This window comes from Malus sylvestris, chromosome 11 (assembly GCF_916048215.2).
Source record: "Malus sylvestris chromosome 11, drMalSylv7.2, whole genome shotgun sequence".
Classification (NCBI taxonomy): domain Eukaryota; kingdom Viridiplantae; phylum Streptophyta; class Magnoliopsida; order Rosales; family Rosaceae; genus Malus; species Malus sylvestris.
In genome coordinates, this window is record NC_062270.1 from 7994436 (window position 1) to 8021403 (window position 26968).

General features: G+C 36.9%; 4 protein-coding genes across 4 annotated transcripts; 1 reads left to right on the forward strand and 3 right to left on the reverse strand.

Annotated features, from left to right (window-relative positions):
* Positions 1–1708: 1708 nt before the first annotated feature.
* On the reverse strand, positions 1709–4874 carry LOC126591156 (uncharacterized). The gene is made up of 10 exons (XM_050256734.1): positions 4733–4874; positions 4391–4441; positions 3982–4053; positions 3732–3756; positions 3402–3434; positions 3166–3287; positions 2946–3076; positions 2624–2847; positions 2223–2464; positions 1709–2141 (listed from the first exon to the last, which is right to left on the reverse strand). The coding sequence occupies exons 2-10, from the start codon at positions 4391–4393 to the stop codon at positions 2025–2027; spliced, it is 969 nt and encodes a 322-aa protein (XP_050112691.1). The 5' UTR covers positions 4394–4441; positions 4733–4874; the 3' UTR covers positions 1709–2024.
* Positions 4875–11314: 6440 nt separating this feature from the next.
* LOC126591158 (uncharacterized) lies at positions 11315–13231 on the forward strand. The gene is made up of 5 exons (XM_050256737.1): positions 11315–11533; positions 11774–11868; positions 12339–12420; positions 12525–12610; positions 12790–13231. The coding sequence occupies exons 1-5, from the start codon at positions 11492–11494 to the stop codon at positions 13043–13045; spliced, it is 561 nt and encodes a 186-aa protein (XP_050112694.1). The 5' UTR covers positions 11315–11491; the 3' UTR covers positions 13046–13231.
* Positions 13232–14596: 1365 nt separating this feature from the next.
* On the reverse strand, positions 14597–17149 carry LOC126591157 (scarecrow-like protein 11). The gene has a single exon (XM_050256735.1). It carries the CDS (start codon positions 16937–16939, stop codon positions 14915–14917), a length of 2025 nt encoding a protein of 674 aa, XP_050112692.1. The 5' UTR covers positions 16940–17149; the 3' UTR covers positions 14597–14914.
* A 6930-nt stretch (positions 17150–24079) lies between these two features.
* LOC126591159 (scarecrow-like protein 30) lies at positions 24080–26862 on the reverse strand. Its single transcript, XM_050256738.1, has one exon. It carries the CDS (start codon positions 26291–26293, stop codon positions 24254–24256), a length of 2040 nt encoding a protein of 679 aa, XP_050112695.1. The 5' UTR covers positions 26294–26862; the 3' UTR covers positions 24080–24253.
* Positions 26863–26968: the final 106 nt, after the last annotated feature.

Here is a 26968-nt window from a genome sequence, read left to right on the forward strand (position 1 = left end):
GTCTTGTGAGCGAATCCACGATTAGCGACGTGAGCAAGCTTTGTTGCCCTTGGTTGAGTGATTCCCAGGTTATCATCCCCCGTCTCCCCGAGAACCCTTAGCTTGTCCTGCATCAAGTGGTATCAAAGCAAGTTATCCGCTGCTCACGATTGGAGTCATGTGCCATTTCGAGCTTATCTATTTGAAGAAAGAGTATGGATCAAGACTTCGAACACTCGTAAATTTCTTGTGCTATTGTACATGTTATGGAAAAGTTAAAAAAGGCCTTCCAAAAGATCGAGGGAAAACCAAAAGTCACCTGAAAACTCGAGGACGAATTTTTTTCGAGAAGAGGAGTATGATGCAATGCACGGCATTAAATATAGTTTTATATTAAATTTGATTGTTTGTGGCTTTTCATATTTCAAAGCTATGTTTTATTAGGTTTCTAGTAACTATAATCGTTAGTAATAAGTATTTATCCTACCAATGTTTGTATCAGAGCGTCAGCTCAATTTAAGAGTGACGCTATATTTAGCATGTCGCATATGCCATTAGATGAAGATCTCAATCTAGATCTTCCTCCAATATTTTGATCGTTGTTGTGAGGGTTGTGAAATTTGTGAGGCAATTCCAAGTGGATGGGATGGGACCTTGGAAATGTTGAAGGCTACAACTTCAAGTTTTTCTTTAAATAAATGGAAGTTGAGTCTCATGGCTTGTTTCACATGTTGGGTAGTTTTGAATTTATTGATTTGATTGGAGTTGGTCATTTCAATTCAAGTACTGCAAGGAACTTTGCAAATACAACTAATCAAATGAAGATTTATTGGGAAGACGTCCAGATCAAGACCTTGGTTGTGGAGCATATTTTATGCTATTCAAAGTTTATCATTTATTCAAAGTATCTATTTGTTTGGAGTGGAAGATATCAATATTTTGTCTCCAAAGCGGATGGTGATTCGAATTCGAGGACGAATTCTCTCCGACCCAGTGAGAATGATGCAAGACATGAAATAAGATCATTGAAAGATTCAATACATTTAGCTTTTGAAATTCAGCCGATATACATGGAATACAAGGGTTCTGAAGTAATGAATTTTATGTAATAATTCAATCTTTATTTAATGTAATGAATATATGTTAGTGGGGTAGATTAAGTGGGGTTAATATTAATGAGTTCATTAACTCTAGTAATGATGCATGAACTATGATGCACGTATCAGTAATTATTAAGAGGGGGTTTAAGCATCTATAAATTCATGTATTTGTAAAGAAAAGGGAGAGATTGTTTGAATTATCATATGAATATTTGAGTTGTAAACTCATTTTTATGTGCATTTTTCTTGTTTAAGAGTCTGCTGCTCTGTTCGTTCTAGTGTCTACGTTGTAGGCTGATACTAGAACCAAAGTTTATAGGGTTTTCAGGTCTCTCCTTACACTAGGAGATAGTGGACCCTATCTATCAATCATATCTGTCATTTTATTTCGTTTCTATCCGCTGCGCCCTGCATCACTTTTTCATGCACACACTTTTCATTTTTAGCCTTTGGATTAAATAAATCAGAAGCAGAATTGAGGACTGAAACAAAATACGAGTGTCCATAAAGCGAAAATGATGTGCGGAAATCATTTCTCTTTACTCTATTTAAATTGAGCTCAGACATTCTATGCTTAGCACATAAAGTTGAATTGAAGTAACCATGAAGATCAGCAAGGCACTGAGGTCTAAAAACAATCGACAAAATTCAAGAAATATATTGAGTTATAAATATATGAACATGGTTCCATACGGTCTGTACGACAAGGAAGTTGCCAATTCATACCAACCTTCGGTTCATGTGCCTATTTACATACGACAAGGAAGTTTCCAATTCATACCAACCTTCGGTTCGGTTCATAAAGCATCATTCAAGTGCAGGGCACATTCTGGGGTTGGACCTTCCATTGCCAAAATAACTTGACTTTTCATCTCTCAAAAACTAATTGATGGAAGAAATGCCTTCTCTCTTTACCTTGTTTTCGATGAAGATACGCCTTTAACCTCACCCTTTCAATGAATACTTCTTCCCCGTGAATGCTTGGAACTTCGGCTCTTCTGCCTTCTGAGGTGTATCTTCTGCCTTCTGAGAAGGCTCTGGCTTGCCGTTCTTTGGGGCAACCTGGGATTACAAGAACAGATACAAACAATAAGCATGGTGTCATACTTATTTCGTTTAATTTACAAACAATGAGGGACATACTTTTGGCGTTTCTTTTGTGGGTTGGTTGCCATTTGAACCAAACACAAGCTTTCCAGATTTACGCGCGGCAAAAGTTGATGACGTAGAATCCTTGGTTCCATTTTCACTGTCATGTTGGTGCTGCTTCAGAATGGGAGCAGACACTGGTGCAACTGATTCTGTCATGGGTTTTCCATCCAATCGTCTTGCAGAACCAGTAAATGGATTGAATTTTGGTATCTTTTCAGGTTGTTCTTCTTCAGCTGAAAGATACATATTAAAATCAGAAAACCAAAGTTAGCTGTTAGGAAGGAATTCTAGAGTCTTGTAAGCAAAAGATGAAACTAAATATACGCGCAACACTTCGAACTTCAAACCAATTTTCAAAATTATAAACAAAAAAAAAAAAAAATCATAAGCACCTTCTTGTGGTCTCTTCTTTGACAAAGTAGGTGGTACTGGTTTTTTGGGTTCCACATAATCAAGAGGAGGGGCGAAATCAACCTCACAGTCCGTCTCAATGATACTGATTGCAGGGGAGGGTTTTGTTTCAACTATGTTAATGTAATACTGCTTATTGTTATAAGGAACCATGATAGTATCACCAGTAGTTAAACAGGAGTAGCTCCTCAATGTAGTTTCCAAACTGCGGAAGCAAGATAATTTAGGATTAAAAATAATTCTACTGTTATACCAAAGTGCAATCCGGCTACTCAAATGAAGATATCAAAGTGATTAACTAACATGGCTTTGGGGTTTGAGATATCAAGAAAGTCCTTGGTGTGGGGCTGCAACTTCACCCATGTTCCCTTTACGAGACTTTTGTTTTTCACTTGACATATGTCCCCCTCTTGAAGAAGCATGTTCTGCATCATCTACAAAAAGAAAGCACATAAATGACTAATAAGCAACGCCATATCTGGAATGCTGCAGCAACAAATTCCAAGGAAAGATGTGTACCCACCCAGTATGGTAAATATATTAGGCCCTCATCAGCAACAAATTCCAAAACCCCACAATGAGTAACTCGTCCAACAGTAGGATTGTTAAGTTCAAACAACATAGGGTAGTCGATCTGTAAAGATGCTGGAGAAGAAAAGTTCATATTTAGTTGGAATCAGCATATATCAAGATCGGGTCACATAACTTGAAATCAAATTTGCAAAAGCAGGACAAATAAGAGACAGAATGATCAATTACCAAGGCGATCAAGAGCTGAGGGAGGCATTATAACTGGAAGGACAAATATAACAAAAACATGATTAGACAAGTATTTAGACAAGTATTCAGTAAATCATGTTCTACGAAAAAATATATGGAAAACTAATGAAAAAGGCTTGAAAACTTTGAGTTTTAACGATAAGGACAAAATAAAGGGTAAAGTGAATAGTACCATGATTGACTTTTTAGTGTAAAAATGTTGTTTTTCGTTAAAGTGAACAATATCAGGAGCTTTTCGTTAAAGTTCCCAAAAATATATACATAATGGCATGTATCATATAAACGAAGTAATCAAGAAAATAAACATACTTTTATCACCCTTCTCCAGATGTGGCTGCAAAGATCAAGATTAAAGAGGAATCAGTATAAACAGTTAGGAAGCTGAACGAATAAATACACTTCTGACTAAATACATCACTCCAACTAATCACAGAACTCAAATACTAGAAGATGTATGCCCATTCCAAGAGAGGTCCTAATGATAGATTTCAGAGTATCACCCTCTTTATGGAGGGCACTTCATTAGTGGAATTTAACTTTGTAGGTCCAGAATTCAAACCTTCTCAATAAACGAGACAGGGTAACAACGATAACTCTGCTCAAAGGCTGAAGCGCGATAGTCTTCATAAGCCTGTTACATAAAAATAATCAGTCAACGAAGTTCCAAACATTTAGATCATGGATAAAATGTGAAACAGAAGCAACATTCAAATTTTGCAAGCCTGGCACAGCAAATCTAAGTTGGTAACTGAGACCCGCAAATCTTTTAAACTAAAACCTAATTTTTCTGGTCAAATCTAAAACCTCCTTCATCCTACAAACATCAATCACTATCACTAATCAAGGTTGCTATAATAAACAAAAATAGAAACTAAACTGCCAGCACAATCAAGTCATCAACTTTATTCTCAATTCCAATTTTAGAAAGCACAAACTAAAAGGAACAAAACAATGGTCATTCAACTTACCATAATCACTGGGTCCAACAAGCTTTCCAATAACCAAAAATTACTGATTTCCTGCCAAATAAGCAAAATACAATGAGAAAACATAAGGGACAAAAAACCCAATTCTCAATTAAAATAAAAAATTTCACAATACCCATCAAAACACACAGATTTCAGATATAAAAGTTGTAAACAAAGATACACAATGCTGTCCGCAGAAAGGAAACAAAGAGGAGAAGAAGAAGAAACCCACTATCTGATTTCAAACAAAAGGATTTCAAACAGAATACCCAGAAGAAATTAGAACAAAAAGTTGATGAATTTGATGGTGTTAAAGTACAAAGTGTGAATTTTGATTGGCACCTTTAAGATTGTAATGGATGATGATGAAGTTGCTGGGTTTCTTTGTTGTTAGCTGGGTCTGAGCAATGAGTGATCCGAGTTTTTATAGGTTAAATAGAGATTCTTTTATACGGACGGAAACGTAAACGACTCCTATTGGGTTGTGGCTGGCGAGTAAAATACGACGAGTAACTTATATTTCTTTTTTTCACATTTCTAAAGAAAATATAAAATATGTTAGCGATGATTGAAAAATATCAAGATGCTCTACAACGAAGATTTCATATAGGACGTGCTAGTTGAATTACTTGACTCGTTACTTTTTAACTGTCTTATTTTTAAAATAAACAATGATGTAGTCAAGTGTTTTTAATTTAATTTTTTAATGCATGTCTCTCGTGGACAACTAATGGTCTTAAGCATTTTTTTTAACCACATTGTGTTTGAGTTTATAATTTTTTTTTTCTCACCCTTAGTGTACATGATGCTTGTGTTAAAACCAAAAAAAAGTTTACATATTCTTAATAAGAACCGATTGTTTTCTTGATCATCTTTATAAAAAAAAAAACAACGACGATATATTACACTTAATTAGCGAAGGAATAAATTGATATCATACTATTAATGAAATTCAAACTTAAAACCTGAAGAATACCACCAAGATTCCAAATGAATGAAAACGTGATTGAATTGGTCATCGTTACTCTTCAAAACGGAATGGAAGATTCTTGAATGAGGAAAATGATTCAATGACTATAAAAGAATTGAAGGAGGAGATGTATGAGGTGAAAATATCATGTACGGTCTTATAGAATTGTAGTAAGGATGACTTATTTATTAACTTTTTTATTATTACCACCACAAAACTAGACCATGATAATGGATCAAACAAATTCCATAAATTGAACAAATTGAAGTTTTGTTACACCGGGCTACGCTTAGACCCTACCCATTTGAAAACGGACCTAATAATAGTGCCAAACTCTGGCCGGCCCATCAGCCTTGGGCTATTACAGACCTTGCTTGCAAATCCAAATCCAACCCTACACCAAAAGACGGTAGCTTTTCTCATCACTTGCGCATATTAGGCCTCGTTTGGCAAGTCGTATAAGACCATCGGATAGTACTAATAATACGAAGCGGATGTTTGGCAAGTCTCGTATTAAATAAGCACCGGATTATTTAATCCGGCCCCACCATTTTAATACCCCTCCTACCCGCTTAACTATCCCCTCCAAAACCTTGGTATTATTAGTCGGACTCATGCCAAAGAAAAATCACGCTCGCCTTTTCTCCGACCTATCCTGCCATGGGCATCGGCGCATCACGACCTCTGATAAACACCAAGTAGATACGAACAGAGATCCAGAGGTAGCAAATCGATCGATCCACACCAAGTAGATACGAACAGAGAACCAGAGATAGTTGATCGAAACCAAGTGGGCATCGCGACCTCCGTTCCTGGTCATCACGACCTCCGTTCCTGGTCATGGCGACCTCCGTTCCTGGTCATCACGACCTCTGCTTCTGGGTATTGTGACCTTTGTTGACATCTACGGTGGCAGTTCAAATATCTGGGTTTGTGGCTTAATTGCTAATTGATTTTGTTGATGTGAGGGGATTAAATTCAAATTTGGGAGAAATTTAATATGGGTAGTGGTGTAATGGCTGCTGGGTTTTCAAATGTATTTCTGATGTGGATTAAGGTCTCAATGGATTAGAAACCACAGCGGGATATGAGGAAGCCAATGGTGGCGGCCACTGTCTGGGTTGTTTTTACTTTTGACAATTTTGTTCATCTTCAACTTGATGGCAGATGACTATTTTTTTTTTTATTCTTTTTCTTTTTCATTAATCATCAATTTTTTCTCTTAAAAAATAATAGTTTCTCTTATCCGGTACAGTACAAACACCGTATAAATAATACGACCATTAATCCGGTACTGCACCAAACGCTTGATTATTTAGTCAGTACTATCCGACGACTAATTATCCTATCCGATTAAAATAGTTAGTACAGTCCGAGCTGCCAAACGAGACCTTAGGGTTTTTGTGATATTCTGCGTGCAGTATCCACACTTTAACATGGAGAACTCTTTCTTCAAAAAAGAACAAAACTTAACGTGGCGAACGGCAACGGAGGTCTGCTTAATCAACCTCCTTCTAACCACTATATCAACGAGGATATCTTGGTTGAGATACTGTCACGGCTTCCAGCCAAATCTTTACAACGATTTCGGTGTGTATGCAAGCCATGGGGTGCTTTAGTCTCCAATTCTGATTTCCTTAAGCACCCCATTGCTTGCATACACACTGAACTCGTTTCTTTAAATTTGGCGGATTTCAGGAGGTGGTGTCTTATCCAAGTTTCCAGAAACCAAAACATGTAAGGAGATAGTAATGGGAACCACTAGAAATTGTCTCTTTGTATCCTTCTTCGATACCTGTTGGAAAAGAGAGAATGTAATTACAATATGGGTGATGAATGAATACGGAGTCTATGATTCTTGGACTAAGCTCGTACAAATACCTTCAGATCTCTCACTGTATAATGATCCTTACATTGTTCCTATATCCATTTTAGAGAACGGTGAAGTTTTGATAAGTGACAGTTCAGGTTTGGTATTATACAATCCAAAAGAAAAGACAGTTAGGACTGTTCTCCAACTCGAGCATCGTGCTGATTGTGCACTTACGTATGTGGAGACCTTAGTTTCACCAGTAACCGGCATCTAATCGAAAGCTTGTGAGTTTTCCTTTACCTTCCTGATCTCTAACTGTTTGCTCCCTAAATCCGCCATGGGCCTCGCGGGCAAGCCGGAAATTTACTTCACATACGAGATTGGTGGGGTGCTGGCGTGCCACTACTAGATGCCGCTAGTAGATGGGATTTGAATAATTGAGGTTGCGCCTTTTGACTTTAAATCAAGAGATTGTGCCATTTGAGTGGGAGTTGCTCAAATCAAGGTTCTTTCTTTGCCTTAAAAATAAGGACTTTACTTATATGGAGAGGTAGAACAATATGTAAATGACAAAGGAAAGTGAATGACTAATATTGTAATTGCTTGTAAATTAAATGACTGAAGATGAGTTGTATATGAAAACTACAAAGGAAATCGATACTGCAAGTGAGCAGCAGAGCTAATAAACTAGACAAAAGATGACTTTTGTGAGGGCTGATCCTAAAAAGGATGAAGGCTTGGGGGCTGACTACAGCTTCGTGAAGGCAAATATGGTTTGAGCAGAGTTTGTGCTTGTATTTGTTTGTTTGATTGAGTGTCCATAATCCTTCTTCATCTGCTTCTTTATATAGAGGTCTAGAAGAGCCCCCTTGCTGAGATCTTTGTACTTGCCCGAAAGAAGCTTAGGCAGCTTGCATTTCATTGCTTGGGCAGCTTGCATTGCATTTGCCAACTTGCATGTAGAAACAATATTAAAAGGGAAACCTGCATCTCCACCACATGCTTTCATCACATGTTTTCCCACTTGTAATAAACTAACATTTAAAATAAGCAAGTTGGCTTCTTTCACATGTTCTCTGCATCCACATCCGTATGTTGTCTTCCAACCCATTTGCAAGAATGCATGTATCTTGATTAAACAAAGGCTTGACAAACTTCTTCCACCCAAACAAATGGGGAAAACAATATTATAGTGCCAAACCCCTCCACTTGCAACCAAATATCTCTCCAAGTTAGTTTTCTTGCACATTAATCCTCCAAATGCCATATATTTACCCAAATTGCCCAAATAAGTAAAAATGGGTATATTTTGAGTGCAAACACTAACTATATGGCATTATATTTGCAAATGAATTTGTTTCTAGTCTTTTGGCTTTGTATTTTGTTTCTTCCGTACGAAAGCTTTTAACTTGATGATTAACATTCAGTTTAATTTTTTGTATTTTTTCTGCTTGGTGTTTTAATTGTAACAATTACCAGTGGTGGAGCTAGAAATCAAAAGCAAGAGGGGTCTTTAAGCTGTATGGAAAAAAATTAGATGAAATATAGCAATATAATTAATTGAAGAAAAATGAACTCTTTTTTATTAGCATGGAAAATTTCAATCAAACAAGATGGAATTTCAAAATTTATATGAAAAATTTAGTATTGAGATGATTATATCATAAGAACAAATCTTGGTTGCAAGCTTTGATAAAAAAAAAAAATTACCACATTGGTGGTCTTTCGATGAAGTTGTAGGTTCTTGCAAGGGCTTGAAATGTTTAGCTTGGTTACTACGACACTGTATAGACATTCTCTTATGGAACCCTAGCACTAGAATTCCCAAATTCCTACCACGATTTCTGTCGCCTTTTTCCAATTGGATATTTGAAGGATTCGGTTATGATCCTACCACTGAGGATTACAAGGTTGTATTAGGCTTTAATTTTCACACAGTTGCAAATTTTCACTAAAAACATGGAGTAACTGTTGACTATGACAATGCTGACTTGGTTTGTGATCTCCGTGGGTGGTCGTTAAACGGAACTCTGCACTGGGAATATCCCTCAAGAATTGTCTGTTTCAGTTTGGCGGATGAGAAACTTGAGGACATGTTGCTTCCCATCCAATTTTACGGAAAAGAAATGTAAGGACATAGCAACCGGAACCATTGGAAATTGGCTCTCTGTGTCCTGTTTCCGTGGAGATGATGGTTCGAAAAGCAACGTTGCACTTACAATATGGGTGATGAAGGAGTACGGTGTCAATGAATCTTGGACTAAACTCATAGAAATTCCTTTAAATCACTTCCCAAATCGTCGTATTGCTAGTATTTTTCCCACAGCCATTTTAGAGAATGGTGAAGTTTTGATGTCTTGGCATCACGGTTTCAAAGCCATCTTGGTATTATACAGTCCAAAGAAAAAGACACATAGGATCGTTCTCGAACGTGATCATTTAAACTTGTTAGTGTTTCCTTTGCCCTCCTTTCTATCTATATGATACTGAGCAGTCTTATAGTCTGTACGAGCGTAGTGTTGAACGCGCAAGATTTTTTTGGCATTTTATTTTGTCAAATTTCTTCTGCAAGTGATAAATTAACCTCACTGAGTTTGGTGTATTTTAGCAATATTAACTTGACTTATATTTCTGAGTTTTGTGTATTATTTTCCCTTCGTGTTTGATATTTGCTTTTAGGGAATTAGAGGGTTGTTTCTGAAGGCTATAGGCCACTGTTTCTGTCCTTCGGCCTATGGAAATATTTGGACTCAAATATATCTACTTAGCAGTTTAAAAATTGAAAATTTGGAACCATTACAAAGCTTTGGCAATTGGCATTGAGTTTAGTGTTAAACGATATATTTCCATTAAACTCATCTAAACTACAAAAAAAAAGGATTAGAACGTTGCCGCATGCATGTTCTGCATGCTGCACAGATTTGAATATTACAGCTTAGTTAATTAGGCTAGTCTTGTAGTTTTTTTAATTTCTTATACGATGTCTTCAGCAGCAATTTGATGAAATTCCTCAGAGAAAATGCATGCCCAGATGATAAAATTGTCTAATAATTAAGTCTAGTATGGATGCCAATAAAAAATTGTCCGACTGAAAAAATGGTTTTCCAGACAACTATGCCGGCGAAAATCTAACAACACTATGATTTGAGGATTTCTATATTTTTATTTTTTGTGCTTCAAAAGAGTGAGTATGATAAGAATTCATACTACCAAGTTTTGTGCTTGTGAAAAGAACCTTGTTAGTGTTTCTGCAATTAAAAAATATCTTTTTTATTTTTCATTTTCGTATAGTGTTTGTAGCAGGTTCAAGTTGTGGCGAGCCTCTTTTCAAAGCAAGAGTAAACGTGCGTACAACAGACATTCTTCTCCAAAAAAACAGGGAGTCTTATTGGTTTAGGGTCATCCTTTTGTATAGTGTTTGTATCGATTGAGGGAGGAGAGGGATAGATTCATTTAACGATTGGGTGTTAAAGTTTTTCATTCTTTTTTTTTAATATGATTGATATAGGTAAGAGATTCAAACCTAAGATTTTGGTTGTAAGGATAAATGATCTTAACCACTTGTGCTGAATTGAAATGGCGCATAAAAAGGGATGACAAACGTCAAATCTGATAATATAGTTTGAAATCTATCAATATTTTGGAATCCACTAAAAAATAGAAAAATCTCTTAATTTGATTGATGATAATATGCTACAGTTGTATGTTCTGAACTTGAAAATCTAATTAGTAAAGGAAACAGAAGAAAATCCTAAGTAACAAAAAAAAAAAAAAAGAATTTGACAAAAAAAAATCCTAAGTAACGGATGAGAGTCTATCCAGATCTCTTTGTAAGGAACTCATTGTGTTCGTTCATCGTACTCGTCCGACTAGTTTTTATTAAGTACTGTATGTATTCAATTTTAAATAAAAAAGTTTCAAAATGATTTTTTACCGTAAGATAACAGAATAACGGACATAATAAAATGATTCCAGAGATCGTCACGTAAAGGATCCGGATAGGATCGTATTCAAGTAACTAGTAAAAAGGAAACCAAATTCTTATGGGACAAAGAAAGGAGAAATACCCCAAAAACCCTAAGCCCAAAAGAAGCCCAGCACTAGAGAGGGTCAAATTTGTCCTTTCGTTCGGTTATTTCCCATTTGTCCCCAAAAGATGCCCTAGTTTCCTCCCTCTTCGCCTTCTCCTCCCGCAGTTGCAGAACGAATAAAGGAAAGCTTTTTCCTTCACGGCGGAGCCTCCGCCAGAGAAATTCCAGCATAAAGTTACCGCCTTCAGTTCTTAGTTGGATTGCATAGGAAAAAACCAGAAGCTAATATGGCGAAGCGAGAGCTTTCCAGCACTCTCAGGAACTTAAAGGTAATAAGAAACGAAGAAATTTGAAATTTTTTTGGTTTTTCCATTAATTTTCGGTATGTATTTCTGTTTTAAATTATTATCTTGATAATCCCACTTGGAATTCGATCTGGGTTTTGCTTAAATTCATCTTGGGGTGTTATAATTTTAATTTTCTTACTTTCTGATGCAGCTGTATTTAGATTTTGGGATAAATTTATCGCAATGAGCTTGTATTTTAATTTTTTATTGTAATCACTGTAGTTTATGCAAAGAGCAACTCAGAGAGAGGTGAAGAAAGAAGAAGATGCCAAACCTGCTGTGGATTTTGCTTTCCCTGCCCGCCAAATAAGAAAGTGGTAGATTTTCTTTCTCTTTATTTCTTGTTCTAATGTTTATCTAAAGTATTTGAGCTGTTTTTCCTTTTGGATTACGTTACTGAAAAGAGTTTCAGTGTGGATTCGTAATTGTTTGTTGTTTGATAGTTTTCGAAGGGAAAGTTTATTTTGTGACCTGAAGTAGGTGTAGTATCTGAGGAATTGAAGAAATTATGGATTTATTGGTATTGAAAAATTGGATCATAGGAGAACCAGTTTGTAGAACCTAACTATAATTAGCATTAATAAGGTTAACCCTTCTTGAGGTTCCTTAGTGTGCTGAGGCAAAGGCGTTAATGTCTCAACGTGGATGCGCAAAGGCCTCGATTAAGATAACTCCATGCATTGAACCGGAGACAATTACATCTGCCTGCTATAGTAATTCATTAGTTACACTACTCCATCTCCTTTTTTCTTAATTTTTTACTTGCTTCATGTGGATTGTCGTGCAGTGTGGTCATAGTGGAAGGTGACCCGCAACCTGAAGCGATTAGGGGGCGGATGTCATTTCAAAGCTTCAATCCATCGATTGATGTGAGTAAAAGGTTCATGGACCTTAAGATTTCTAATAGGATTGGCCTCTTGTGTACTTATTGATTGGCTTTATTTCACCTCACATAAAATTGCTTTCATGATAGAAACTGAATCAAGTATCGGAAAACCCTGGTCAGCCTGCTGCCCCTGCCACATCTTCCGGCGTTCAAAGTGAAAAAGTGTCATTTAGGTGGGTAATTTGAGATTTCAGAACTGGATTTTTTTATTTTTTTGTTTCTCTCTTTTAAATTAAAAAAAAAAATTCATCTATTTGTATTAAGGAGACTAAGAAATATATGTCGGCAAAACTTTCTTCTAAAATTTGGCTTCTGCTCTCCTATCTTCTTTCTCCTATTTGCATTTCAACAGAGAAAATGGGTCCTCAATGGATGAAGCAGAGTGCTCAAATACTAATAAGTTGAACAGTAAGACTAATGGAGACCATAAAAGAAAACAGTCTGAAGTAGTTTCTGGGAAACAACATCTGAACAAGTCACCCAAACTTAATCAAGGTGGTCAGCAGCCGTCACCAAATACAAGTAAAGGTTCCTTCAGGAAACCAAAGGGTGAAAACCTGAACTGGAACGTTCTTAGACCATCAAAGGGTCAAAACAAAAGAGGTTGAGCATTAACTAGGTGATTCACTTATAGTTGTGTGTACTTAATTTTTGAATTTCTTTCAGGCCCTATCATTTGGATCTGTAATCCTGTTGTCAAATATTTAATGCTCGGTTCTCATAATTCAAATTTGTTAGATTTTAAGATGATCTGGTTTCTCTATTTTTAGTATAATAAAGAGTTCTAGCTCCAATCTATGGTTATTGATATATTTCTCTTAAAGCTTCCTCATTTTATTTGAACCTGCTATCTAATCAGTGATGCTAGGATATTTTAGATGCAGGAATTGTGGTTATTTGTTAGTATTTTTAACCTCTAGTGCTTAAGGCTAGGTTTTTTTCATATCTGTTTCCACGAGTATGAAAAGTTAAATGCATATAGTTATACTGTTACTTATTACAGTCAAGCTTTTAAAACATTGATTACATTACTATGAGCTACACTTTTGGCATTCATGTTGCTTTGGTAACTAACACAACCCATCCTGAACTCTAAGTACCACTTTTTTTCGTAAGTTAATTTTGAATCAAGTTTTCTTTATTCCCCGAAGAGGGTAAGAGCCCGCTGATTAATGTGCCTCTCTGGGTTCATTTGTAACTTGGGGGAGAGTTCAGGTTGCCGTAGTAGTAAAAGTGTATATGGGTTACGCCTAAAAAAGAGTGGCTGTCACCCAGCCCTCTTTGCATTAGTATCCAGAATAGGGATTGTACATGACATTTATCTCTTAGTGTTTGGAATTGTGGAAGCTTATTAGTCATGATTCATGTGTTGATATTATGTTTCAAATTCATAAATGGTCTTGGTTTAAGACTGAATATTTTCTTGTATATCCTGTTTCAGCTAGTTGATTGATTACTCATCCCTCATTCCTTTCAATCCTCTTATTTACCACCCATCTTCGATACATCGCAATGATTTGAGTACTATGATTTTTTGCAAAGTACAAATATTTTCGTGGATGAGGCTTGAGCATTAGCTCATCACTTGACTATGTAAATTTACGGATGAAAGTATTCACCCTTTTTTTTCTTCACTGTCCCGTGGCTTTGCGTATATGTTTACATTTTCCTGAAGGCTATTTTTTGTGGAGTTGTCACGTGTGGACAATTTTTTGGGTTGTTCGGTTGGAGAGAATGGTATCATTTTCTTAGGGCAAATGTAGGAAGTGAATATTTTGCGGGCTAGGGTTGAATTTTGGGCATCCGAATGGACTTCAGTCTTTAATTTTGTTAGATATGTACCATTCTGTGTTCAATGCTGATTGAAGGGCTGCTGTAGCTTATCTCGGCTGTGTTAGTTTTGAAGGTGTTGTGCCATCTATTTCAAATTTTAATGATGATTTTGATCAGCTTACATGTTTAGTTTTCAAACAAAAACGTAAGAGTTTATAGCTTTCCGTTTTTGTTACTTCTTGTTTGTGGTTCAACGATTAGGTTACCGGCGTTATGATGAGTTTCAAGGGAGAATTGTGGTGAAGATACTGTGGTTCCTTGGTTTATCAGCAGGTTTACCACTCAGGAGAATACTTATGGTTCTCCGATGAATTTATCGATCGGTCTTCGAAACATAAAGATAGAACTTTCATTAAACTGGACTATTAGTACACCCAAATCAGATTGTAAGAGAGGGGATAGCTAAAACCTTAGCCACTCTACTAACTAGCACATAAGTTATAACTACATATCATGCTCATAAGTTCTAAGCAGCACTAGCTAATCTAAGCCCATAAAACTACTCTCTGGAAGTCCGAAAACCAGCAGAAATCGAGCGGGATGCTAGTGCGAAACACACTTCCGGCATCGCCTTCCATTTGATGCGCAAGAAGCCAACAGGTGCCCTTGTTACATCGAGGTTGCCGTAGCGCCTTTTGTAACTCTCAAACAGGTTTCCAGTACGAAATGGCATGGACTATCCTGCCCTTCCATCCCTGCAACACCCACATGCCATCTTCGTCGACGATGAAATCCTTATGGTAATCTCTCTTCACCATACTCCTGACTAACTTCAAGATCTCCTGGTCCGACGGTAACTGCCTGAACCCAGCTCTCTTGTTTCTAATCTGCCACTGCTTGTACGTCTCCGGCCTTTCGACCCTCCTTGAACCCTCACATGCTATCACATTGATAGCATCTCTACCATATACTTCTCTTTCATATAGCAGCCTATGTTGATCTTCTCGCGGCAGTGTCTCCTCGAACATGTCGAACAGGGAAGAGAAATGGAAGAGCGTCTCCCGGAAGCGTGTGTCGAAGAAGGGTGCATTGTAGGTTCCATTGACTACCCCGTGGATGAATAGATCCGGGTTAATTTCCCGGATCAGCTTCAGAACTGTATCCCTCGGACAGTCTGTCACTGTTTCATCGGGTAGGTTCTTTAGCCGGTACAAGCAGTTAACTACAGTTAACTCATCTCTGTCGGTTTTGATATCCTCATACCGAATTGTTTCCCAATTATTTGCTATGGCAGTGTACTCGAACTGGACATTGAACCTCTTGCAGTAATTCTCTAGGCGGCGCCCTGTCTGTTCAACCCTTTCTGAAGGCCGAAAACCTGGTTGGGGAAACTCAACTCCGGTAATACGAAGCATGGGAGGTCCGCCAGGTCTCTTGGAGAGGCCCTTGATGAGGCAAGGCCATTGGTAGCCATAGAGGACACCGAAATCAATGATGTGAAGCCTTGTCGCTTTCTCCGCTAGTTTCAGAATCGTTTTGTTAGCATATAAATTCGACATCTTGTGGAAGGGGCAAGCCTTGATGTAAGTCTGGTAAGCTTTTAAGAGATCAGCAGCTGACATACTGTTGGGAAGGGAAGTGTACGAGGGAACGCCAGAACCCAAGCGCAGTTCGAGGCCATCTGCCAAGTAATGAGCTAATCTCTGTGTGCCATCGCCGGAGGGAGAAGAGTTGAGCCTTATCTGCTTGAGTAGTTCATCTGCATTCCTTCTGTCATAGCTTGCAACAGCTTGTGCACATTGAGTCAGCATCGACCATAAATCAACCATCCCTGCATTGTCGTCTGGCTTTTTCTTGCGTGTTTTCTTGCCCTTCGATCCTCTCGACTTCCCGTTGAGCTGCAACTTCTTGCTTTCCTGGGGAGAACATGAGTTGGACTCTTGTTTGTCATTCTCACAGAGCAGTACCTTATCAAGCAGCTCCGGTAGTTCAACTTCGTCAGCATAAACCGCTGAAAGCTTGTTGCTCCTCCCGTCATCTACAGAATCCCCGTCTTCCCTCTGGCGATTCTTCTTGTTCCTTGATCCATTCGGAGAGTTACTCACATCCTTAACCTGCAGCTCCCTCGGCGCCATAACAAACGATGAGTTGTGTTCCAGATGCGCGATTTCACCCTCGCCGCTCGAAACCAAAGGGTTTGGAATTTGGGCAGGAGAGAACTTGGAAACATCTTGAACACAATCCCAATCCGATCCAACCCAGTTTGCAGAAGCAACAGAGCCAGAACTGCTGTGATTACTGCCTGGGTTCGGGCTCTCAACATATCGATACACGGAATCAAGAAGTGGATCAGTTGAGAAGGGATTCTGCTCCTGAACAAGCACATCATGCAGTGATTTTTCAGCAGCTTGGAGGGCCAAACATTCGTGCAGCATGCAAGGCTTGTTCTCCAAGTATTCCTCTTCCTCCATAAGCATCTGACTTATGTACCTGAGAATTTCATTGGATGTGTCACCGCTGTCCGGAGAATCCACCTCCGAGCTCACGCCCGGCGACGAAGATAAATCACTAACAGGGTCGGGATTGACAAGGAAGAAACTAGGATCAGTGAAATCATGGTTGGCTTCAAACTCATGAACAAGATTGGGATTCGAGTAGGCCGGAACGGGGGCTTGCTCGAACACGAAGTTGTTCATGGGACTTGGAAATTCATCCAGAAAGGTATCCATAACCTAACAGGATTCAGAAGAAAATGAGAAATCTAAGGAATGGAGATTTTAGGAAGAGTATGGACACATTGATACATACATATATATATTAAAATAGCCGCCAACTTGGAATATTTAAAGGCTTCAACGAATAATGATGGATGTTCTATAATATCTTTAAAATACTAAAATAGGAACGGTGATGTTTCTTATGAACAAAATATCTTGACTTGCTAACAAAAGTTTTATCTGATCATACCTTCCAGGAAATGAGAAAGCTCACTTATTTAAATCTGGCTTGGGCCACTTAGTACAATGATTTAGTAATATTTTTTTTTCCATTTGTAAGTGAGAGGTCTTAGGTTTGATTATCGCATGTGGTGAATTTGTACCATATTATTGCTAGCCCATTGTGAGGTTTAGCTCACTCTCCCACTCTATTGGTGTAGATAATATCGTTTGTTCAAAAATAAAAAATCTAGCTTGGATTAATACATGTCATCAAAATGGATCGATTTTGTTGGGAGGAAATTAGGAAATCTTATATGAACCCACTAACCTTTTCCTACACCAAATTTAAATTTTAAATGTGCATTGGTTTTTACCTTATTACATAATTACCATCAAGTACAAAATAAAATTAACAATAAAACTATCAATAAACCCAAATTCAATAATAAAACTCTAATATCACCCAATCTTTATGTTATGTTTACTCTAGCTAAAAACCTAAGATGCTCTTACAAAAAAAAATAAAAATGCTTGTTTTGATCTATGGATGATGATTTTGAATCCTCTAGCTAAGATATTAATCGATTTATGCAAGTTTTTTTTTTCATTTGGTTTCAATTTTTTAAGATTTCGGAGTGTATTGCCTGCAAAACTGACTTTAGCCAAGTATGTGTATGAAACAAAAGAAAGGAAAAAGGAATACCAATTAAGTTTTTTTTTTAATTTTTTTTTCCCGTTTTCTTTCAAGTTTTTTTAGGGTCTAGTAGTGAAAGGTTGCAGTCATATATGCGACTTTCCATGGTTGCAACCAGTGACCGATCCAAAATTTTAGCATCGGGTAGTCCCAATTTTATAGCAAAAAATAAAAAATAAAAAAAACCAAAATAACACTGAAAAAAATAATGACAAAGTCATTACCATTTATATGTCTACCATAATAAAAATGAGTGCAACTACATAATGTATTGTATAACTCTGATCGTGAATGCAAGACTATCAAAACTTTTACGATTAATACATAGATAAACATTGTGTTGAACACTTGAGTGACAAGTCCTTACAACATGCACTAATAAATAAACCAATCTCCCCAAGAAAAACTTGCATAACTAAACCCTAATTAGGGTTTTGGGTTCAAAAGAAGAATGGAAGACATTTGCAAACCTAGAGGCTAAACCCTAATGCCAAGGGAGACATGAGGGTACGTTCAAAGGTTTTTTACTGGCTGGAAGAGTTGAGGAATCCCAAAGTATCCTTGCCAGCGAATGAGGATCCTCACTAGATCATTTTTTTGAGAATTTTGATAATTTTTCAATCACATCCGTTCATCGTACATCGTACATCGTGTAGTAAATTTTCATCAAATGCTGTTTATATTCAATTTTAAATATAAAAAATTACAATAATTTCTAATTACACGATATATATGAAAAAATATAATTAAAAAATATTTAAAATTCTCACAAAAAAAATCCGACGAGAATCCTCTCTTCTTGCCAACAACTAAATGGCAAAGGTGCATAGCAAAAGGCAAAAGGGCCAAAGATAAAACGAAATGTTTACTTGAATGAGATTGGGACCCATTTAATTTACTTTTTCCTTTTTATTAAAATCTCTAAATTGTTTTTTACTTGGGAATTTAAAAACCCATCACGTGAAGTCTAGAAAATGTCCAATCACAATGAGAAGAGCAGTCGGCAGTGCTGTCGGTAGTGCTCTTAAAACTTTTTATCTATTGGCTTGGCGTTTGGCCAAGTCATTTTAAAACAGAGTCCTCTTTCTCCTTCTGTAACAGAAGGAGCGGTGCATCGGCAGCCATGGCTGCTGTTCTCCACCACTACAGCCCAGACTTGGGTGGTGCTCTGTGGTTTCAATAGGCCTTTATCTGAGCTTGCGGGTGGTCTCAGTTCCTTAATAGATCCGCCTCTGGTTGCAACCGTGCATTTTTGTATCTGCATAATTTGTTTTCCTGTGAAATTATCTTAATATTTGTTGTTAAGACGATTTCTTTTGTTTTCCTGATAAAAAGCAATTATCAATGCACCTGCACTATTTTTCTTTTTGTTAAATTTTGATTATTATTAAAGAAAATGAAAAAGTTCGAAACTATTACATTAACTTAATAACTTAATAAAAGAAAAAGTTTTAAACTTGAGATGCGTGCGTAGAAACTCAACATTATATCCACGATTTTGTATCACATGCCAATGCACCTGCACCAATAGCTGGTAATATGTTCATAATGTTTTCTCTGTAGGAGTATGATAGTTTAGTTTATACGCTGTGAATCATTATGAATTTATACCAACACAAGGCGATTAATTAGTGCTTTTTTTTAGAAAAAAGTTTTGTTTTTGTTTTATGAAACTGTTCACTGTTGACATGAAATTTCGCGTAGTTTCTAGTTTTGTTCTTTAATTCATTGTACAGATGAATTTTGTTGGCAATTACATATTGTGAGCCCAATAAGTTTAAATGTTTAACGAATTTAAGTGGTTTTTTTTATTTATATTTTTGAATGAGTGTAAAGATAAATTTAAATATTGAATTGAGTTTGTGAGAATAGCTTAAGTAATAAATTTGGGTTTAAAAAGATATTGATAGTTGAATTAAAAATAATATAAGTGTCGAGGGTGTAGAGAGAGGTTATGGGTGCAAATCAAATTTCCCATGAAATTATTGGGCATGTTTGAAAATTCTTTTAAAATAACTAAAAGCTTTTTTGGATCACCAAAAGCGCTTCCAATAGAGTTTGGCGGAAAAAGTTAAACATGCTTCTGGGTTGAAAAACGCATTTGAAGCGCTTTCTAAAAGAAGCACTTGTTGTGCGCTTCCTTCATATTGGTGTTTTTCCATAAAACACTTGCATTTTTCCTTTAAAAAAAAAAAAAAAAAAGAAGCACATAGAACCGAGTTACAAACATTTAACAGAAACTAGAATTTGGAAGGTCACTAAACATGTAATAACCTATATTATATAAATCACCAATTCGTATTCTTCATTGTTTGTGCTTTGATGCTTCGATTATGCTTTCGATAAACAACATGTGCCCCGTTTTGCTTGTGTCGCTAATTATACAATAAATTGTATACAACTCACAGTTTAGTGTGTTCATTTTTTATTTTATGCGCTACGGTTCTCTATTTGATTAAAAATATATAATCGGTTCTGCTTGCAGGCGTAACACAATCTATTTAGTATATAAACACAAAAGCATCATGCTTTCTTTACAAGGTTGAATACTTATTTATTATATGAGTATAATACCAATTCATGATCAGATTATGTGAATCTGCCTCAGAACTCAGGTGCCTTAATTAGTGCGGTGGCTAATGAGTGACAACCCCAAAATAATTGGATTAGGTTAATAAAAAAATGATTTGCATGTATTTTATGGTAAGAGTGGAATATTATTACAGTTCCTTTTAGCTTTTGCTTTCACTAGGTTATTAATTTAAGTTTTGATTGGCATCAGCAGAGACAAAAGGTTAAACTTGATTGGACAAAGCTCTCATTGTTTAGTACTAATCAGATCAATAATGTTGTGTATTATGATGATTAATTAACAATAAAGCATTAGTGATTATCCTTATACTTTTGTGGTTTGGGTTGGACAACCAGATACATCGGTATGTAAATGTGAGTATGGTGGGGGGACCAAAGAATCCACGAGATGAATTGATTTTGTTTTGTTTTCTTCTTCTTTTTTGATATTCATTGGGAGAAACATTGTTTTAACATGATGAAAGTTTGTTGTCTAGTTCTGACTTATATGAAACGTGATACAAATCGTTATCATCGGAAGCATTTTTAATTTCAAACACGCTTTACGTAGGGGTAAGGTATTTAACGCTACAGTATGAGACTACGAGCACAATTTGGAATACCATTATTTAAAGTAATGATCTCGTTGAGTTTGCATTCTCAGACAGATGTTTATATTGTCGTACTGTGAGTTTAAATATGGTGTCTTGTTGTGTATTTATGGCAAATGTGTTATAAGCAACTGTTTATGGCCAAAAGCTCTTTCAAACATGCCCTAAGATCTAAGATCTGAAGAGATAGACAAGGTATCAACTTTTGGATTTTTTGTGTGGGCATTTTGATATAGACACCTCGTTTTAGAACGTCATAGACTAAACATCTCTTCTTTTTTTCTTTTTTCTTTTTTTAAATAAAATTTTTTTCCTTTTAAAAATTTGATTAAATATTAAATATTTCTCTTACAATTTTTGGGACAAAATTTTATTTTATTTGAAGTATATTCTTCACGTTTCTTTTTGTCAACTTCACGTTCTTTCTTTGTTAACCATTTTATACTCCTATTATTAATGCGTTTATTATTCATCTCTTTATGGTTATATCAAAATTTTTATTGTTTATTATTATATTTGTTTTAATAAATTAATTAGAATGTTCCAAAATTAGTTATCAGGTACATAAACACAATATAGGTACGTTTGATTGTATGGTTGTTTGATTATATAAGTACGTTTGGTTACCGATAACATGTATACATTTGGTTTAAGGTACATTTGAAATATAAACGTACCAAAAGTCGATACATTTGTTATCAACGAATTATATATTTTAATTACTTTTTTTACTATTAATGAGGAATTACTTTAATTAATTTTTATAGAAAAAAGTAGGAGTTTTAATGAAACACTCATGGTATTGTTCACTTTTAACATTAAAGACATTTTAAGCTTAGAAAGTCACTTATGGTACAATTCACTTACACCTTTATTTTGTCATTTTGATTAAAACTAAAATTTTTGAGGAATTTTCGTTAGTTTTCTTAAAAAAGTAAGCATCGGAATTCAAGAGATTGGGGAAATAAGATACTTTTACACTAATGACATGTAATTTGAAAATAGAAAAATAGTGATGTGGCAAGTGGTCAAAGCTTCTTAATCAAATCTTAAATAGGAACTAATTAAATATCAAATTAGACTGCATATTATGTGGCTTAACTAAACTCAATTTTCCTCTAATGTAAAAATATCGATGTATTATAAAAAATCAAGAAAATCTAATTTCTCCTACTTTTCGCCCTAGAGTCACGATGCTATGGGACACATGACACACTCGGAGATCCAATATATAAGGTCTCTTTCTAGACTTGTAGCCAGACAAATATTTATATTATTATATATTGAATACAATGACACATTCAAACAAAAATCAACCTAATCAATAGATTAAATTTACAGTCTAATAACATAAGTATTTTTTTTTATACCAAACAGTCTAGCAAGGCGATGTTTCTCCTACCATATAATCATGCATAAACTATGTGCTGTACTAAAGCCAAAGATGGCTTCTTCTAACCCATGTGCGTTATCCATGATATGGTGCAGTGGGCGGCTACCTTTAACTGTGGCAGAGGACACCATTTTAGATAAAGGTATACCGCAAACATATTTGAGGACTGGGATCTTGGCCATTTTTTTAGTTTTTACTGATCGCTTATTAAAAAAATTGTTGGTAGCGAAACTCGAACCTAGACTTTAACTTAGCGAAAAAAAAAAAACGATCTTTACTAATTCAACCATCCTAGTTGGCAATTTGTCTTTACATTTTATTAGAATGGGCCAGTTTCATCCAATTTGATGTGCATCAATACCTAAAGACAAAATATATGGTGGGTTGTTTTCCAACCAGAACAGTCTCTTGAATTTTCAGAGAAGCGCCTTGACTTTTGATGTTTTTTTTTTTTTGACTAGTTGGTTTGACTCATATGCATGGAGATTAGAATATTCCTCATTATTATTGTTGTTTCTTTGTTTGCCCAAGGAAACAATAAAATAGCAGAAGCAAACCCGGATAAGAATCTTGAAGTTTGACTCAGTCCTCTACACCTTGTTTCTCAAGCGTTTAGTCCAAGGGTGCGTTTGGTACGTGGGACGGGACAGGACGGAACGGGACGAGGCGTTCCGTCCCTTGTTTGGTGCGCCAAAAATGGGTGGAACGGGTTGTTCCACGGGACAGATTTTGGGTGTTTTTGCGTTCCATCTCCCCCCTGGAACGGGTTTGTTCCACGTCCGTGGAACACAATGTTTTACCATTTTAAGACAAATATACCCCATGTCTTTTTCAAAAATTACACCTTCGTTCCGTCCCGTCCCGTCCCGTCTGCGTACCAAACGCACCCCAAATTCTCTCTCTCTCTCTGAGCTCTCTCTCTCACTTGAATGGTATGCGTTGTACATTAGGTTGAAAGACGGTCAATGATGCATAGCAGTTATCGCGACAGTCCTATTCGGCTAGCTTCTTGAAGGTTACAAGTTGAATGTGTGTATGAAGTAAAATCATGATTTTCACTGCATAATATTTAGTTTCGAGTTCGTCACTGCTCGCTTCGATTCGTTGGTTCGAGTTCTTAAATCTGTTAAGCCGTATTAAAAGTTTTCGTCAAGTTTAATCCCTGATTCCTGCGTAACTAGTGAGTTAGAAGTTACATGGTGCCTATTGTTGAATTATAAGCAGTGAGCTGATTAGTATTAGTGAATAAGCCATGTGTTTAATTGTGTAGTCGCTTGTGCTTAATATTGCCAAGTGTAAGGCTCAAATATGTAAGGCCATGAGTGTCATGTGTAATGATCCTAGTTATTAATTAAATGAATGGCTGAGATCTGTTTCTAGCGAGAGAGAGATCCAGCTAAAGTGTTTCTAACGGTATTATTCTCTTTTTACATGACTTGTGTGGGAGTGAGAGAAGCAATCAACGAGAATAATATTTCCTCAGTAATTTGCAGAGAGAGAAACAACCATTTCCTCTCCCTTGTGCATTCATCTCTCTTCGATTCCTTCTTCTTCCAAAATATCAATCAACTGAGCTATATTTCAATTAGGTTGCGCAGCCAAGTAACCGCGCTTAGGGTTTTCCGACTAAATTCTTATAAGCAGCATTTTGATCAGAGTAGTTTGTCAAGAAGCTGAAATGAATAAAGGAAACTTAACAAATGAACTCATAAACCATGACTACACGCAGTGCGTATAGTATAGACAACTCGAAAACTCGAGAACAAAAAGATTACAGATTGTATTAGTTATCCACGACTGTCAAAAAATCTAGCCTAGATAACATGATCCAGCAACTAAGCAGGTTTCCAGAAAGCAAGACCGAAGATGGTTTTGCCTTTCCATCCCTGAAGCATCCACTCGCCATCTTCATCTACTAGAAAATCATCATGATAATGCATTGCCTTCAGCATAATCTTCACTCTTTTCAAGAGCTCCTGGTCTAACGGCACCTGCTTGAACCCAGCCCGATGATATCTAACCTGCCACTGCTTGTATGTCTCAGGCCTTTCAACTCGTTCCAGTCCTTCACACGCGACGACATTCATTATGTCTTTACCATATATTGCCTTTTCAAACATCATCCGCTGCTCATCTTCGCGAGGAATAGTGGCCTCAAACATATCAAACATTGCAGAGAAGTGGTAGAGTGCCTCTTTGAACCGTGTGACAAAGAAGGGTGAATTGTATGTCCCGTTGACAACTCCGTGAATGAAAAGGTCCGGATTAATTCTTCTGATCAACTTTAGGACAAGGTCCCTCGGACTGCTCACCACCACGGTTTCATCAGGTATGTGCTTTAACCGATGCATGCAGTTAACCACAGTTAGCTCATTTCTGTCAATTTTAAGATCCTCAAGTTGGATGGTCTCCCATTTCTGTGCGAAGACCCTGTACTCAAACTGGACATTAAATCTTGCAGCATATTTTTTCAAGCGACGCCCCGTCTCGTCAACTCTTTCTGTAGGTCGAAAACCAGGTTGGGGAAGCTCAATTGCTGTCAAACGTATGCTAGGAGGTCCACCATTTCTCTCCGAGAGGCGTTGGATAAGGCAAGGCCATTGGAAACCATACGAAATACCGAAATCAACAATGTGAAGCCTTGTTGCTTTTTCAGCTAGTTTAATAATTGTCCTGTTGGAAAAGAAGTGTAACATATGCTTGAAAGGGCAATAATTAACATACATCTGGTGGGCTTTTAAGATTTCAGCGGCTGGTATCTGTATACTCAGAAGAGGTGAATACGATGGGGTTCTGGCTCCCACCAAGCGCGCCTCTAGGCCATCAGCAAAGTAATGAGCTAATCTCTCGGTTGCATCACCATAGGGGGAAGAGTGCTTCCTTATCTGCTTCAGTAGTTCACTCGCACTTCGTTGGTCATAGCTTGCCGTGGCCTGTGCACATTGAGTTAGCAGGGTGCTAATATCCACAACTTCCCGGTAGTTATTCTGTTTCTTCAAGCGTGTTGTTTTAGACCCTTTTGACTGCTTGTTAGGCTGCAACTTCTCACTTCCCTCACTGCTCAAAGGTTTGTCACGAATACAAGACCCATGCGTATGATTCACATGACAGAGTAATACCCTATCAAACATTTCTTGTGGCTCAGTGTCGTCGCCTAAAGCAGCTGACTGCTTGTTGCTTCTCCCTCCATCTTCATAATCACCATCCTCCCTTTGATGATTCTTCTTTCCCTTCAATCTGTTTGCTGAGATGTAGCCATCATTCTCTGGCTCCGGTGCGGAATTCCTCCTCAGTGTGTTATCGCCCGGGGGAACTAATTGGTACCTCTCCAAGTCAATAATTCCATGTTTCAGGTTTGGAACGAGATTTCCTGCCTCCCCAACTCCTCCAAAATTCCCAGAAGTTGAGTTTGAAACCAAAAGGGTTTCTGAAGAATCGAAAACCGAGTCTGTCTTAGCAGCCACAGAATCATTACTGCTATAACTCTGTGAGGAATCATCATCTGAGTGCTCAAAGCTTTGGTACACCGGAAGAGGCGGTTGGTCAGGCGAAGGAGGATCCTTCGGATTAAGGACATCATAGAAAGATTTCTCAGCAGCTTGGAGGGCCAAACAGTTCTGCAACATGCAAGGCTGATCCTCCAAATCTTCTTCCAGAAGAATATCACTTATGTACTTGATCACCGAATGATTACAGTCACTCATGTCAAAAGAATCTCCATCTGATCCCGGGTTCGAACACCCGGAATCAGTTGGATGCTCAGGGGTTGTTGGAAGGAAAAGTGGATTGGTGGGTTCATGATTCACTTGGAATTGAGTAGAACCAAATTGGAAGTTCTGCATGGGACTTGATGATCTTTCAAAAAGGGTATCCATAAAAACAACCAATTTAGCAGAAACTGGTCAGATTTATCAGGTTTTTCAAGAAAACCCAATTGAGATATTGGATTTTTGGAACTGATGGCCAAGAAAAGTTGGGGAAAACAAGAAAGTGATATAATTTCAATCTTATATTATGCAATTCACTCAGAAAATAAGATATCAATCCAATTGGGTGAGTGAGAAATACTCAAGAAATATATACAGATTTGAGGTTGTGGAACATCATCCAACAGGTTATGAACAGAATCAAGATTTGAACAAACAAAAATTGACAATTCTCAGAGTACCTCTTGGTCTTTTGAGTTGCAAAATACTTCACACCTGAGAAAAAAGCAACAGTGGATTATAAAATTTGATTGCAGGCATATACAAAAATTATATATATGTAGTGATTATCCTTTGTTTCTTCATTCATACATGCATGAACATTAACTTTCCGGGAAGGTCTTTTAAGTCTTTAGCCTTTATTCTTTAACTCTTAAGGTTAGTCAAAGTCAGCAGCCACCCACCAGCTTTGTGTCTGTGTCCGGAATTTATGGGATTTGCGTTGGATGCTTGCTCTATACATCAACACATTCTTTCACGATAATTCGCATTTTTTTCTAACTGGTCGTATCGTTTGTCAACAAACTACAATTCTCACCATAAGTGATAAGTCATACTTTCTAT